The sequence below is a fragment of the Pteropus alecto genome, unplaced genomic scaffold (assembly GCF_000325575.1).
Source record: "Pteropus alecto unplaced genomic scaffold, ASM32557v1 scaffold21, whole genome shotgun sequence".
In the NCBI taxonomy this organism is placed as follows: Eukaryota; Metazoa; Chordata; class Mammalia; order Chiroptera; family Pteropodidae; genus Pteropus; species Pteropus alecto.
In genome coordinates, this window is record NW_006436282.1 from 24,856,459 (window position 1) to 24,873,823 (window position 17,365).

Sequence of the window (17,365 nt, forward strand, 5' to 3'; positions counted from 1 at the left end):
AGTATAGCTTTGAAGTCAGAATTAAATTCAAATTCTCACTCTACAAGTTATGGTTCTTATGGCTTGACGTAATCCTTCACCTTCTGAAACTCAGCATCTTATCTCTAAAATGTTTAAATATCCAGATTTTGATTTAAAATCACTCATCACATCGAAACCCAGAAAGATCTCAAACTGAATGAAAAAAAACCCCAACAGATTCCAACAAGGATAAGACAAGATTATTAGAATTATTGCTCCAATGGGTAATTATGAACATGTTTAGAACAAATGCAAAAAACAAAGTCTTAACAAAGAAACACAGAACATGTAAAGAACAAATAAAAATTTCAGAACTGAAAAAAATACAATAACGAAAATAAAAACTCAGTAGATGGGCTTAACAGAGGAATGAAAGGGATTGAGGAAAATAATCAGTGAACCAGCAAACAGAACAATAGAAAGTATTCAATCTGAGCAATGGGGAGAAAAGAGAGTGGAAAAAAAAATCATAAAAGTTCCCTGGGGACCTACGGAACTGACAAAAGTTCTCACATTTGTGTCCCTGGAGTCCTGAGAGGAGAGGAAAAAGGGGAAGCCAAAGCTAAGCAAACCAAAAATAGAATAAAACCAAAGAAATCCAAACCAAGACTCATCACATTTTTGAAAACTTTTAAACATCATCCTTTTAAACACTTTTGAGAACTAAAAAGGATAAAATATTGAAAGATACGAGAAGAAAAAAATACTCCTTAAAGAAGGAAAACGATTCAATAGACAGTACATTTTTCATCACAAGTCATAGAGGGCCAGAATGAAGTGGCACATTTATCAAATGCTGAAAGAAAAAGCTGTCAACCCAGATTCCTATATCTAGCAAAAGTAGCCTTCACGAATCAAGAAAACTTGATATGAAAGATAAAGAAACACTAAGAAAACGTGTTGCCAAAAGATCTACCCTAAAGGAATGGCTAAAGAAAATTCTCTAAACTGAGAGAGAAATGTATAGCACTAAAATTAATACATTAGAAAAGAGGAAAATATCAATAATCTAAGCCCCTAAGAACCTAGAAAAAGAAGAGCAAAATAAACACAGAACAAGCAAAACAAAGGAAGGAAATAATAAGAAACAGAAATAAGTGACATTAAAAGCATTAAAAACAATAGAAGAGCTCATTCTTTGAAAAGTTCAATAAAACTAACAAACCTACAGAAAGACTGAGAAGGAAAAAAGAGAAGAGACACAAATTACCTGTATCAAGAATGAAATGAAATATAACTACAGAATTTTCATATGTCAAAAAGATCAAGGAATACTATGAATAACTCTACACACTTAAATTTAACAATTTAGATAAAATGGACCTGGAAAAACAAAAACTATCACATTTCACCCAACATAAAACAGATTCAAATAGTAGTACTCTTGTGCTCCCCGCCCCCCCTTGTTATATATGTACCTATTAAGAAAATTGAATTGAAATGTAAAAATTCTTCAAACAGCAATTTCCATAATCTTGCCCAGATATCTGCACTGAAGAATTCTACTAAATATTTAAAGAGTTAAAATCAATTCTACACTATCTCTTCCAGAAAAAAAGAATAGAGAACACTTTCCCATTCGTTATCTGAAGCTAATATTACCCTGATACTAAAACCAAAAAAGAAAGTACCAAAAAATTAAATCACAGGCTAATATCGCTTATGAAAACATATAGAAAAAGCCAAAATATCAGCAGATACTTCAGCAATATGTAAAACTAATTATATGCCATGACCAAGTGGGGTTTATTCCAAGAATATAAAGCTGTTTCAGGAAGAAAAATGAATCAATGTAACCCATTGTATTAACAAGATAAAAAGAAAAATCTTGTAATCATATCAATTGGTGCAAAAAAAGCATTTGAAACAATTTAATACCTATTTTGATAAGAACTTTCAGAAAAAAAAAATAGGAATAAGAGAACCTCTTCGACTTTATAAAGGTCATGAGTAAAAGACTTAGAGGTAACAATATACTTTAATGGTTAAAGAATGAATGCATTCTCCCTAAGACTGGCATGGATATCCACATTCCCCAGTCTTAAACAGTGTTGAAAGTTCTAGCTTGTGCAATAAAGTAAGGGAAATAAAAACATATAGATTAAAAAAATAAAACTGTCCCCTTTTTCATATGACTATGTATGTAGAAAATTCCAACAAATTTACAAAACAAAACAAAACCCTCCTAGAACTAATAAGTGAGTTCAGTAAGGTTGCAGAATAAAAGCGAAACACACACAAAAAATCAATTGTATTTCTATATACCAGTAATGAGCATGTATTCATGAATATTGAAAATATAATCACTTTTATCGTTTCTCAAAAATCATGAAATACTTAAGTGTATATCTAATAAATCATGTACAGCACTTGTATACTGAAAACTACACAACACTAATGAAAGGAAGCATAGAAGAACTAGATAAATGGGAGACTTACCATGTTCATAAATTGGAAGACTCGGTAGTAAAGAAGTCAATTCTCTTCAAATTTAACTACATGTTCAATGCAATTCTTATCAAAATCTCAATGAGATTTTATAGTTATGGAAAAGAACATTGTTAAATATATATTAAAAGGCAAAGTAACTCACTAAATCAATTCTGAGAAAGAATGAAGTGGAAGGGATCATTCTACCTAATCCAAGACTTATTGTATAGTTACACTAATGAAGAGTATATGGTATTGGCAGAGGGACAGACATGTGAATTAATGGAGGGGAGCAGAGAACCCAGAAATAGACCCACTGAAATATGCCAAACTTGTTTTCACAAAGGAAAACAATTGGACACCCATAGGTTAAAAAAAAAAAAAAGAACCTAGACCTAAGTCTCATGTCTCACATTACATGAAAAAATTAACTTGAAATGACATGGATTACAGATTTATATGTAGAACAGAGAACTCTTAGGGGAAAAACAGAAAATCTTTAGCATCTAGGGCTAGGAAAATAATTCGTAAACTTGACACCAAAAGCACAATTCATAAGGAGAAAAAATGATAATCAAAAATTTTAAATTATAATGAAAACCAAACATGTCTAGATTTACGGAATACAGGTATAGCAGTGCTTAGAGGAGAATTAGGGGATTAAATGCTTCTTTGAGAAAGAAAAAAGGTTTTATACCAAGGAGGTAATCATCCACCTTGAAAAACTAGTAAGAAAAGATAAAAATAAATCCAAAGTATGTAGAAGGAAGAAAATAATAAAGATGAGAGAAGAAATCAATGTTATAGAAAACAAAAAAATAATAAAGATAAATGAAACCAAAAGCTAGTGTTTTTTGTAAGTATCAATAAAGGGAATAAAACTCTATCTACATTAATAAAGAAAAATAAATATACAAATTACCAAAGTCACAAATGAAAGAAAAACATCTTTACAGACAGTAAAAGAATATTAGAACATGATGAACAATTTTATGTCAATTTAACTTTTATATAACATTCTTTGAAAGAGACAATTATAAAAACTGACAAAAAAGAAACAGAAAAATCTGAATATCCCTATCTCTAATAAAGAGATGGAATTTATAAATAAAATCCTTCCCATGAAAAAAACTTGAGGCAGACCCTGGTGGTTTCATTAGTGAAATATTGCAAACATTTAAAAAATAAATAAGAATGTCACGGATTCAAGGTCAACACAGAAAAATTAACAATATTTCTATATGTTAACAATAAACAATCAGAAATGAAGTACATTTTAAATATTATTTATAGTAGCTCCCACAAAACCAAAAATAATTAGGTATACATTTTATAAAATATATGCAGTATCTTTACAATTGTCTATATCCAATAAAATCTATCTTAAAAACTACCAGAATAAGTGAGTTTAGTGTTGTTACAGGATAGGTCAATAAACATAAAAACTATTGTATTTCTGTATATTAGGAACACAGTCAGAAATTGAAATTTTAAAACAATATCATTTACCATAGCATCAAAAAATTAAGCGCACATGGATAAATCTGACAAAAGGTATACAAAATCTGTATGCCTCAAACTATATAATATTATTGAAATTTAACAAGATCCAGGTAAATGGAAAAATAAACTGTGTTCATGGATTGAAAGACTCAATATTATTAAGATGATAACCTCCTCGAATAGATTAAAAAATCTATAGATTGAACACAATCCAAATCAAATGTTGGCAGCTGAAATTGAAAAGCTGATCTAAAATTCACATAGAAGGACAAAGGGTCTAGATTAGCCAAAATAACATTTAAAAAGAACAAAGTTGGAGGAATTTCACTACTTGACTTTAAGATGAATTATATAGCTCCAGTAATTAAGACAGTGTGACACTGGTGTCAAGATGGATAAATAGATCAATGGAACAGAATAGAGTCCAGGAACAGACTTACACATAGAAGGTCAATTAATTTTCAAAAAGAGTTTGAAGGCAATTTAGCTGAGAAAAGATATCTTTTTAATAGTGCTGGAAAAATTGGATATCCATCAATGAAAATAATAAACTTTGATCCACACTTTATACAAAATCTAACACTTAATCCTAAACTACACACTTAATCCAACATGGATCACACACCTAAGTGTGACACTTGAAACTATACAATGTGTAGAAGAAAACACAGAAGAAAATCTTCATGACCTTGGGTTAGACAAAAATGTCTTAGTTATAATACCAAAAGCATGATCAATAAAAGAAAAAATTGATAAACTGTACTTCCTCAAAATTAAAATTTTCTCCTCTTTAAAAGATACTGTTCAGAGAATGAATAGAAAAACTACATACTGTAAAGCATATATGTGCTAAAGGACCTGTACCCACAGTATGTCCACTTGTATCTGCAATATATAAGGAACACTCAAAACTCAGTCATAATAAGGAAAAGAACCAAATTTTTAAAATTTCCATTTAAAAATGGGCAAAAATTTGAGCAGACCTTTCACTAAAGATACATAAATGGCACATGAGAACCCAAAAAGATGCTCAACATCATTAGTTGTCAAGGAAATAAAATTAAAACCACAATGAGATGCCATTACCCAACTATTAAAATGTCCGACATTAAAAAGGCTGATCACAGCGGGTGTAGCTGACCACGCGGAGCAACTGAAACCTCTCACGCACTACTGTACGGAATGTGAATAGCACCACCACTTTGGCAATATGCTTTATACAGGAACGTTCATGGCGGCTTTATTAATAATAGCCCAAAACTGGAAAAACCTGAACGTCTGTCAAAAGGCAAGTGGATAAACAAAATGTGATACATCAATACAATGGAATAATAGTAAGCAATGAAAACAAACTATTGATACATTACAATAATATGGATTAATCTCAAAGTAACTCTACTGAATAAAAGAAGGTATACAAAAAAGTGTTTTATAATTCTAGTTATATGAAATTCTGAAAAAGTGCAAAGTAAACTATAGTGACAGAAAGCATACTGGTGGTTTACTGGGGGTGGGGTAGGGTGAGGTAAAGAGGTACAGGAAAGAGGGATCACTAAGGAACATGAGGAAACTCTTGGGGTGATGGGGTGGTGGCTGTGCTCACTGTCTTGATTGTGGTGGTGTGCATGGGTGGATACATATGCCTAAGTCATTGAATTTTATACTTCATATATGTCCAGTTACGGTATGTCAATTCTACATTAATAAATTTATTTAAAAAATTTTTAAGTATATATAATAGAAAATATGAAGTCAAACTGTTTTTAAATAAATTTATTTAAAAATTTTTTAAGTATATATAATAGAAAATATGAAGTAAAACTGTTTTTATTCACAGACAACTTCATCATGTTCACAGAAAATCCAAAGGAATCTACAAAAAAGCTCCTAGAATAATTCGCTTCAGCAAGATGCAGGTTCTAGGTTAATATTCAAAACCAGCTGCAATTTCTATACAAAAGCAACAAAAAATGAGAAAATTAAATTTAAAAATAATACCATTTATAAGAGCAAAAAAAGAAAGTGCTTATAAAAGACTACATGCTGAAAAATACAAAATATTGCAGAGACAAATTAGAAAAGATTAAAAAGTGGAGATCTATACCATTAACATGGATTGGAAAATTCAATATTAAGATGTCAATTCCTCCCAGTAAATGTATAAATCCAATGCAACTTCAACCAAAACCTCAACAAGATTTATGGAGAATTTGATAAACCAACTTTAACATTTATACAGAAATATAATTTTGAAAAGGAAAAAGAAAGTTGTATAGTTACCTTATTTTAAGATTTACTATAAAGCTACAGTCATCAAAGCAGTGTGGCATTGGCATGAACATAGATATACAGATCAACAGAATAGCAGAGAATCTAGAAACAGACCCATATATAAAACAAACAATTTTCAATATACGTGCAAAGACAATTCAATGGAGAAATGATAGTTACCACAAAGAAGCACATGCGAATTTTTTGGCATTATTTTCAATGTTTTATAACTCAATTGTGGTGGTGGTTATACAGTTTTATGCATCTGTCAAATGTATAACTCAAAGAACTGTATACTCAAAATAGTATGTTTTATTGCATATAAGTTGCACCTCAACAAAGCTGATTCAGAGAAAGTAGCCAGAAAGAGAAAAGATATGCTCAGCGTGTATGACTAAGGATTAAATTTAAATATATTAAAATATATAAAATATATAAACTATGCCACCAAATCGATAAGAAAACAACTATTAAATAGGTGACAAATATTTATGCAGGTTATTTAGAAAAGAACAAATATCTATTAAATGTGAAAATATTCTTAACTTCAAAAATAATAAGGGAAGGACAAATTAAAACAAATAGCATATCACAGCCATTAGAAGAGCAAATATCAGAAATTTTGACAATTTGCAGTCTAATAAGGATATGAGAGAAAGTGAATTCTCTTACACAGCAGGGTGAATTGCTACATTTGCTTCAGAGAGCAGTTTAGCAATATCTGATCAAGTTGGAAAAACATACATTCTACAACATCGATTCAACTTCTAGAGAAAAATCTTGCATATATACAGTTAGAAAATACGTACAAGAATATACATTTTTAGAGCTGTTTATAATTTAAAAACTGTAAACAACTTCATACACAAAAATAGCCAAATGTAGAAATTATTTTAGAAATTTCACAAAATAAGGGAGAGAAAGGGGTGAAGGGTTAATAGTTGATAGACTGTCACAGGGATGGGGAGCACGGCACAGGGAACGCAGGTGGCAGTAATGTAGTAGCTATGTGTAGAGCCAGAGGAGAGAAAGAGTTATTAGGGGGCTCGTTTCATAAATTATATAAATGCCTAACCAATGTGCTGTATATTTGAAACAAATAATAAAAAAAAATTTTAAAAATACATGAACAAAATAAAGAAAAGAATACATATACATACAAAGAATTCAAAAATCCAGTGTTTAGGGAAAAGCTGTAGAATGATATATTCAGTATTAGAGCATTTATAAAAACACATAAAACAATCCTTGGAGACAAGGACTGATAGATACACATCAAATTAATGACAGTATTTGTGGCGACGGGAAAGGAGCAAAGGTGACTTAAAGAACCATATTTACATCCTTCACTTATTTTAAATATCTGAAGCAACAATGTCAGAAGAGTAGCATTTTATTTATTCTAAGTAGTTGATCACACGTATTTACATATTTGCACACTATTCTTTAAATTTCTGCGCTACATACATTTCAAAATCAAAATAACTTTCAAAAGCTATAAAATATGAAGGATTAAAGAAACAACTTTTAACAAATCTGCTGGATTCTGAGATAACTCAAAAGTCGTGCCTACCACGATGTCAAATTAGCATTTATCTTAAGAGTTCGTGAATTGAATTTATTAATCTTTTTTTTCCAATTTCTAGAATTTGCAGACTACCATAAAATCCGTACTGTTTTAGACCAAGCAATAGAAGATATTCACAGATTTCTGGCTATATAACTAAATAAATCTCACTTTATTAAAGCAACTCCAAGGTCACTGTCCTGTTCATCACTTTCACTGTCCCTTCATGTGACTGGTCTGCCCAACCACATGGTATTCGAAGTTCATGGGCTGTCCTCATTTAGAACCCTTCTCGGCTCTTCCCATTTGCTCTGTTTATTACACTGGTCACTGCTTTTACACTGAGCTTCTTTGAGTTCAAGTGAGCACAGTTTCTGAGGTCTTTGAGTTTAGGAAAGGAAGTTTGATACTGTGTTCATCTATACGGATACAGACAATCAATAATCCTTAGAAGTCCCTTCCTTTTAATAACATCATTGTGTTTACTTACTACTTTCTTTCTGATTAAAAAAAAAATCACTGTACGAACATTTATCCCAAATTTTACTTACCTCTGGATAAAGATGGAAGCGTTTCACTGCGTTTATCACACGGGGGTATTCGGTGAGCCTGTCGTTCATAACCATCCACAGCCCTTCCAAAAACGAAGGTGCTTCAATGATGGTCTTGAAGTAGGAATAATAAAGTCCCTTTAAAAAGGCACAAATTGTCAATGTAAGTAAAATTTGAAAGTATTAATTTTGATCACTCCTTTTAAAATAATTTCTTCTGGGAAAAAGAAAAAAAAAAAGAAAAGAAAAGAATAACGATTTTCTGATTTCCCCTGGCAACCACCGCATTCTTGGACTCAAAAGGCATACGTTTCAGGTTAGCCCTGTACTAGTCTTTCCCATTTTCTGATAGTTTGAAAAGGAGTTAGAGGGATAGTTAAACGTTTTAAGGAGCTTTTCTAACCACACCTTAAAATATGTATGCAATACATTTTTAATTCTACCAAGCCTAATTTTCCCCTCAGTCTAGGTACCTAGAGGTTGAGATCTGATGGATTCTGGCATAAACAGAGATGCCTTTATGTCTCTGTACAACTTTGTATATAGAAAATTACTTCTTTTTTTCCAGCTCTCTAAGAAGTAACCTAACATTCACAAGATGGAACTTCATGCTTTCAACTTACTTCCTTGCTCCCTCTAACAGCTCTGCCCAAAGTGAATGCTGACCAAATGACAAATGACCATTGCTCACGACAGCAATGCTGTGTCCCGAAACGGGGATTAGCTTAGTGTATTATTCCAGCATATGAAATAATGGCTTTATTAGGCTAGTAAAAGTTACGTTCAGTTAAAGTTCAAAGATTAACGAAAGCATGTTGTTTCATATTACTTCCCTCATCGACTTCCTGCTTTCCTCCCTAAAATCAAAAAGCAAAGAAAGGGCTACACCGTTCGTAATACGCTCTCCCTAGAAAACATTAAAAATAATCTTCAACTCTACGCTCATTCCTGCCTCCTCCAACTGCTTTATCTTTGAGAACTTAAGCAACAGTAGTGACTACAAAGCTGAGCTGTCACTTAGCTGATGTCAGAAAGAGCATTTCCTCACATTTTGGATTGGTAAAATACAAGTTCATGTAAGGATTTTCCCTTTCTGCTTAGGAGGGCAACAGAGCATATAACAATGACAGGATATCTAATATGCATAAGTCGATATTTAGAGAAATAGAAAATGTCTACATAAGTTTTTACTAATAGCAGCTATGGTTTTTGCGCCAGGATCTGTGCTATGTGCTTCGTTCAGTATCTCCCTTTATTTTCAATAAAGCCCTGAAAAGAGGATTAGCTTAGTGTATTATTACAGCATATGAAATAATGAAATAATGGCTTTAGTAGGCTACTAAAAGTCTGGCATTACTTCCAGTTAACAGATGGGATTACTGAGAATCAGAGGGGTTACGTGACTATTATCAGTCAGATAACTGACTCAGTCCAGTGATCGGTCATCAAAGTCCAGACTGCCCCACAGCTTCACTCTTTAATATTATTTTATATCCTCTCTTTGCAAATAATAACTATAAAATATTAAAAGTTCAAATGCCGCATGAATGCTCACATATCCAATTCTTCAAAGTTTTAAGGGAACTGTCAGGGTGAGATTTAAAAAATAGTGGCTAAAGTATCTAAAATAGGCAAATTTATAGACAGAAAGGCTTCAGGGAGGGGAGAGGGACTAGTTAGTATTTAGTGGGTGCTGTTTCTATTTGGGATAACCAAGTTCTGGAGGTGGAGGGTGCTAACGGTGGCACAACAATGTGAGTGCATTTAATGCGACAGATTGTACACTTAAAAATAGTTGAAATGGTAAAACCTGCCATTTAAAATTTTTTTAAGTGTAATTTCTAAATTTTAATTTAGCCACAATTAAAAACAAAACAAAAAAGCAGTGGCTACAGAGTCATGAGAGCCACTTTCAGTTCTTCGCTTGGCCCCAAACTAGTGGGTCTGGAGGATGGTCCTGGCCTGTCTTCATTATAAAATTCTGCAGTTCTGGCATTTGTTATCCCATTTAATCTTCACTATTTATGTGAAGTATGTATGGCAGATGGCATTATCTCCACTTTATAAATTAGGTAGCAAAATAACAGGTAAATGATTAAAGAAATTATATCAAAAGTTGCCTCTTAAAAGAGATTATCCTGAAGTCAAGAATGGTAAAAAAAATAATAATAAAATAGAACAAAAATAAACAAACCAAAAAACAGTTGAAAGAGGCAGGTAAGATATAGGGTCTCCTACTCTAACCTAAGAGAAAGCAATTTCTGATCACATTTGATACCCTATATCATCTCTTAAATGTTATCTTTGTTCTCCTCTTTCTCGGCTATTATAATTGATCTTTATTATATTAAAAAGTCTGCATTAGAAAAGGAGGAGAGATAATGAGATAAGTAAAAGAAAAGAATCCTAAAACACTTTCTATTGAGTTATATATAAGCCTAGGTTATAACTTGAGAAACGGTGTAACTCACCAATAATTCATTTCACTTTCTAAGAATGTCCACCATATAGTCTTACTATTATTAAACTACGGATTAATTCATTAGAAAAAAGAACCTAACCATTTCAGTGCGAAAAGTCATCTCCCGCTCCAAAGATGAGAGGTGAGAAAAATGACGATCATTTTCAAACAGTGTTACTAAATGTATCCTAGAAAGAACAAAAAACAAAAAAATGAAACATCATTATAAGAACACGTTTCAAAATTAGTACCAAAATAGTTACAAAGTACAAAAATCATAAAGTGGAAAAAGAACAAATTTTTGTAATGAATGTTAACTTTATAGTTTGCTTACTAATTTATATAGTAAGTTATATAATCCAGTGTTGCACGAGGCTGAAAGTCCACAATCCAGGCCTCTAAATCAGAGCAGAGGTAGGTTTTGGTTTATTAAGTTTCACAAGTGACTCTAATGTACCAAGTTTGGGAAATGCTCCTTGAAAGGCCTTTGGAATATAATTTTAAATAGAACTACTCTACATTAAAGCAATTTTTAAATAAGTATAACTCCAAATAAAGGATCAGCTTTCAAGGGTCAAAGAACACAGGACTGTACTTAAAGATATTTTGTTAGTGTAGTTCAAGAAAACAGTTGTAGGTAATGAATATAGGAGCATATGTGATAAGCAAAATTGGTTATAGTGAGCAAGGATGCTTTCCTTCATTTACATGGCAAATGCTTTCCAATTAAGTAGAAAATAAAGCAAAATTCCATCTATCAACCTGGTCCTCTACTCACCTTCATTTACATACATATAGGGCGTATGAAAGGGTTCCAATAGCTGTAAAAAATATTTCTTACCATTACAACCTTGGTTCTATCATCAAAATCTCCCTGAAGACTAAATGGCCAGAACAGCACTAACCCAACGGGAGGCGGGGCAGATTCCATTCTTCCCAAGAACAGAAATCCCTGAGCTCAGGTAAAAATGATTTTACATACAATGTTTTACAAATAGACCACTTGTATAAAGCATGGTGCGTGTGCTCATTCAATTCCGTATTACTGTTGCACAGTCTTTATCCTCATTTCTACCTGATTTCCAATGGACAGGTGTTACTAAAACTTTATCTCTCAGCTTATGTCACTAAGAAACCACCATTACTGTAAAATAAGCGAGAGTTTTTTTAGATAAAATAAGCATGCAAAGAACACAAGAAAAGCAAGATATTTAAGACACACAGTAGTGAATCCTTTGGTAAAGCAAAACATTCTAACAGATAAGTTACTACTCCTCTAACGCACCTATTTTGTAAATGCTGCTTCACGTGAAGTTTTTAAAAAAGTAATCTATCTGTGTAAACTGTGTAAACAGATGAGCACACAGATGTTCCGTACACATAGCAAGCAGCTATGGTTTTATTATATGCAAACAGTGACAGCAATTTTTAATTCAAACGTTTTTTATTTATTTCAAACTGAAACTAATCTTACCAGTGCAAAAGTCCCAAAAAGGCAGCTGGAAAAGAAAAAAGAAAAAAGTCATTAAAAGCTATATTATTATAATAATTACACTATACCTTTACTATACTATTTCAAAAAAGCATTCCCTTATATGTCTAGAAAGCAGGCACGAGAAGGGTGGCTAGCCAATTCTGTCTGTACAAGCATAGGAAAAATCCCAAAAGGACATAAATTACAACTCATGCTTACCTCTGCAGGGGGTTTTTGAGGAGCAAAGGAAGAAACTTGGAAGACTTTATGTCTCCAAGTTTGCAAATTTATGTAATTTGCAAAAGAGTGATGAAACTGATGATTTTGATCTTTTTGGTGATTCTTCAGAGATTATTCTCTAGTATGATCTGTTATTCTCTAATTCTTTGTACAAAATATTAAAAATAAGCCCATATATACACTACGATCAGCTCAATCCTTTCAGAAGTGACTCCAGCCAAGAGAAGTCCCTCTAGGCCACTTTCCCTTCTGCTCATCAGAATATGGTTTAAAGCAGGAAATCTCTTCATCAGCAGGACACCCAAAGCCCTGTGGGCAGTTCAAACCTTATGGAGCCTTGAGGGCCGCAGACTAGTGGCCTGGGAGCCTCCTCTGCAGTCCCCACGTCAGCGTCTTAGGAATGTGGCTTTCTCAGGGATCTGCGGACAGGCCAAACGGTGACACTGCTGTGGGGATGGGCTTTCTGAGGAGCTACAAACACTGTCTGTCCCTTGGGGTGGCTGGCACTCTGCTTATTTTCAAGGATATAGCAGAGCTGGGGAGAGGAGATGGGAGGAGGCCAAGTTAAAACTCCACAAACCTCACTGTTCTTACAGTGTGAGTAGTTTTTTGTTTTTTTTTTTAATTTTGAACGCATTTTCTTTAGAGTGTTGTAAACTTCTGGTTAATTTCCAAAGACTTGAAAAAGTTGATTCTGATAATCAAGTATCTTTGTTACTGTCACAGAGGAGCGAACTCACTTAGCTATTCCGAATGTCCTGCCCCCACCTGAAGATTTTATAATGGTGTTTCTTACTGTTTTTCCAAATACACTTAGCAAGTCATTTTACACACCACCACCGTTAACCTCTTAAAAATTCTAAAATGTATTCAACTTGGCTAACCAAATAAGTGCAAATTATGCAATCAATTAATAATAATAAAATATTGCAATATCGAAGACTCCCAGCTGTACTTTTCTAGCTCTTTTTTCATGTTCCTAACCATCTTGGGTTCATTTCTACTGCTCTCTGCTCTTTAATACTTACCAGAAGATTTACCATGTTATATCATGATCAGCAAACTACAGCCCACTGTCTGGTTTTGTACTGTCCACTGGCTAAAAGGGTTGTTATATTCTTAAAGGTTATAAAAATAAGGAAGAATAGGCTATAGAGACTGCATGTGGCCTGTGAAGCTCAAAATATTTATTACCTTGCTCTTTACAGAAAAAGTACACTATCACTATGTATGTTAACTCTTTACAATGTACAATATACTCTGAACTACTTTGAAATTAAACCTATACCATCCCTTTCAACTTGAAACAGATGCCCTTCTGATAAGACTTTATTAACATATACAGAGACTGTCCTATTCAACCATATTTGCATGCTCTTTCTCACTCTCCATGCAATTATATATATTGGCAAAAACTTTCGTAAGTGATATTTAAGGAAAAGGAAGAGGTCAAATATCCTACTAAATCCACCTAGCTTTCCAAAAACCCTCAAAATGTTCCTCTGTCTCTCACTCCCTCCCCTCACCCCACATGACACACCTGATAAATGCTAAGGTGTAATAATAATGCCAATATCCTACATGTACATCTTGCTTATCACAGCCCCTTCCAAGGTCGTGACAAAAAGCATGTCTCCTGGACCCCTGGATCCCGCCTATCAACCCCACCTTAGAAAGAGATCCAGCCTTATACTTTACTGAAACCAAGACCACTCGACACAAGCACTGCAAACTTCTCTTACGTCCCTGTCGATGTTCTGCACAGTCATTCTTGCTTTCTTCTATTCCCTACCATCTCACGAGAGGAACTCTCTCTCTTCCTTGCCACAGTCAGCTTCTCAGATCTGTGCTTTTAATTCCGCCCTTCCACATTTTCGAAGGCTTTGCTCCATCGACTGTTCCCCCTCTTGGAACCTCCATCTTACCCTCTCCTACTAGTCTTTCCTTTCCGCCTTCACTTCCCCTAGACTCTAAAACCCTTCCCTTGACCTAGCAGCTCTTCAAACTCCGAAATAGTCTCCCCGCCCCCACCCACTCGCCGACAAGATTCTTAGCCAACTTCCTTCTTCTAAGTTCCTATAACTCTTTTAGAAGACCGACGACCAACATACCTTTCCGTTCTCCATATCAATGACCTCTTTCGATGTTTATGCTTTTCAACCTCTGTGCAGCTTTTGACCAGACTCTCGAATTTCTTCCTCTGTTATCTTCCTTCACACCAATTCTCCCAGGTCTATTTTTCTGGCAACTTTTTTTTTTTAATGCTTATCTGGCTTTTCCTGTTCCTCTCTTTAAACTAAAAGGTTTTCCCAGGTGCCTTTACTTTGCCCCATGTTCTCTCCTGGCAGTCTTTCTCAATGTTAAAGTTTCGATTCACTTGTACATGGATAATTCCCACATCTGTAAATACTCATTCCTGAACTTTCTCTTTCTCTCACATTCCCCACTCTCTGCTTCTGCCTCACCACCAACCCCAGGCCCCTCGACGTGCTCTCGTCAACGCTCACTTCCCACCTCCGTCCTCTCTTCTCCATTCCCACTGTGCCATTGTTACTATGGCAGTGACTGCGCGGATTCTAGTGTTCAACGCTTTTTTCTGCTTCTTTGCTCAGTCCATCTGCAGTCCGTTTTCGGACACTGCTGTCAAGGTCATCTCTTTACGATGGCAGTGACTGCGCGGATTCTAGTGTTCAACGATTTTTCCTGCTTCTTTGCTCAGTCCGTTTTCGGACACTGCTGTCAAGGTCATCTCTCTGAAGCCCACTTCCAATCGTGTCACTCTATTTAAAAATCATTCAGTGCCAACCTTGTGAATGCACTAAACGCCACAGAATTGTTCACTTTAAAGTGGTTAACTTTGTCATGCGCATTTCGCCTCATTAAAAAAACCTTTTTATTTCCCCTTAAAGAAAAGAATCAGTCAGTGTCTTCCTGTAGAATGAAGTTCAAATGCCTTAAACCTAGTCTTGAATTAGACTCCATGGCTGGTCCCAGTCAACCTTTTGAACTTACTTCCTACTTCCTCTTTTTGTACACTTTTATGCCCTTCCTTTCGGCCTTCCTTCACTGTCATATTTTCTTCCTTCCATGACTTTGTTGTCCTATCAGCCTCTAATACTTGTTGTCTGCTTCGCACATTCAAATATTAGCCTTTTTGTCACAATTTGAATCCCACTTTTTTCCCTAAAAGTCTTCCCTGATCTCATTTCCCACTTCTCACAGCATGTAGTATAGGCTGTCATTACATAATCCCACATTCACCAGTGTGCCAGGCGTGGGTGCACCAGGCTTCCTGTTTGGGGTGGCAAAACAGCCTGGCATCCGAGACCATGTCCATCCTGGATGTAGGGTGTATCTGCTGCCATAAGTAGCCATCTGATACCATCTAACTATGAACCGCCATCTATTACTCCTCAAGTATTTTCAACAACCCAAATGTGGAGACTCGTCACATCGGCAGTCAACTTCCACAACAGCAGTCAACTTACAGTGTGAAAGAAATCACAACTTATATTAGGAGACATTTATCTATGTTTCGATTTATATCAGTAGTCAGCCTGACCAAGGACTAGGCTCAAGATTGATTTTGCTGAAACAGCGATAACATTCAAGTTCTCTTAAGCTACAGAAAATGAGGCATGTAGGTAAAGAAGAATCTTTCCAGTATTTAAATAAGAAAATTCCCCCAATTTAGGCAATGAAGTTCCAGTGAAAGTAAATGGATATTAACATGGGACAATATGCTAATTTGGCCCTACAACTACTACTATTAAAGATTCGCGACTAATTTTAAAAATCCACGCTTTTGTTTTATTTAAGGCACAGAGGAACAATGTCTGCCCCTCGAGAGCTAAATAAATGGATGCCCTGATTAAGATAACATTTTGTCGGTGATACAGAGGTAATCATTAGGGTCAAAAAACCTGGAAAATATTTAAAACAGAACCAAGTGGGCTAAGGATTCTTTTCAGCGATTTTCCAGAGCTTGGCCCTTGTCATTATTGCTGCTAGGCTTGCTTGTTAAACTGATCTTTAGGATGCACCAAAACCACTTCAAACCCTAGGCTCTGGGCCTGCCCATGCTGGCGGGAGGGCACCCGGTCGGAAGCCTGGGGACGCCTGCCGAGGGCTCTCCTTGCCCGGTTCTGCTCACCTATGCAGATGGTCAGCCTGCCCGAGAACTGGCGTCTCCGTAACAGGTGCACCCTGTCGCGGAGCTGCTCCAGGAAACAGTTGAGGAATTGGAAGCGGCTAAGATAAAGGGCCTTTGCGACCACTTCCACTTGCAAGCAATTCTGTGCCTTCAGGTTTCGGATCCTCCGCGGCGAGTAGGCCCGGGCGCCCCCGGGCAGGTTCCCGCCGCCTACCGGCAAAGGCAGCTCCGGCTTTTCCACTTTCTCCTGCGGCTCCTCCTCCATCTCCGGCTCCCCGGCGCCGGTGGCCCGCCGCCGCCGCCGCCTGGACTGCATGACGCGGGAAGAGTGCAACGGCTCTGAAGCCCCTTCTTTGAGCTTACTTCTCGTTGGCCCGACCATTTTCTCATAGTCCCTGTTCGGATGGAGCTGGCTCTCTCTCCGGCGCGGGCCCAGCGGAGTAGGGCGAGGTCCGCAGGGGCTCGCAGCCTCAACGACTCGTCCCCGCCGCCGTTGCGGGCCCCCTGGTCGTCAAGGCGACCGCGAAACCTGGAGGAGGGGCGTGAGGCGCGAGCTTCACGTGCACGGCTCCTGCGCGCATGCCAGCCTCCCGCGCGCATCCATCATCCCGCGCGCGTCCATCGTCCCACGCGCAGCCCGTGCGCGCATCCATCATCCCGCGCGCAGCCCGTGCGCGCATCCTACCACGTGCGC

General features: G+C 35.9%; 1 protein-coding gene across 1 annotated transcript in view; it reads right to left on the minus strand.

Moving 5' to 3' along the window:
• DPY19L2 (dpy-19 like 2) overlaps positions 1–17,053 on the minus strand; it is a 66,344-nt gene extending 49,291 nt beyond the window's left edge. The window contains exons 1-4 of the mRNA XM_006912057.1: positions 16,672–17,053; positions 12,279–12,303; positions 10,905–10,992; positions 8,344–8,481 (exon numbers count right to left, since the gene is read on the minus strand). Of these exons, the coding sequence (XP_006912119.1) occupies positions 8,344–8,481; positions 10,905–10,992; positions 12,279–12,303; positions 16,672–17,053 (633 nt within the window). The remainder of the gene's footprint in view (positions 1–8,343; positions 8,482–10,904; positions 10,993–12,278; positions 12,304–16,671) is intronic.
• Between the last annotated feature and the right edge of the window lie 312 nt (positions 17,054–17,365).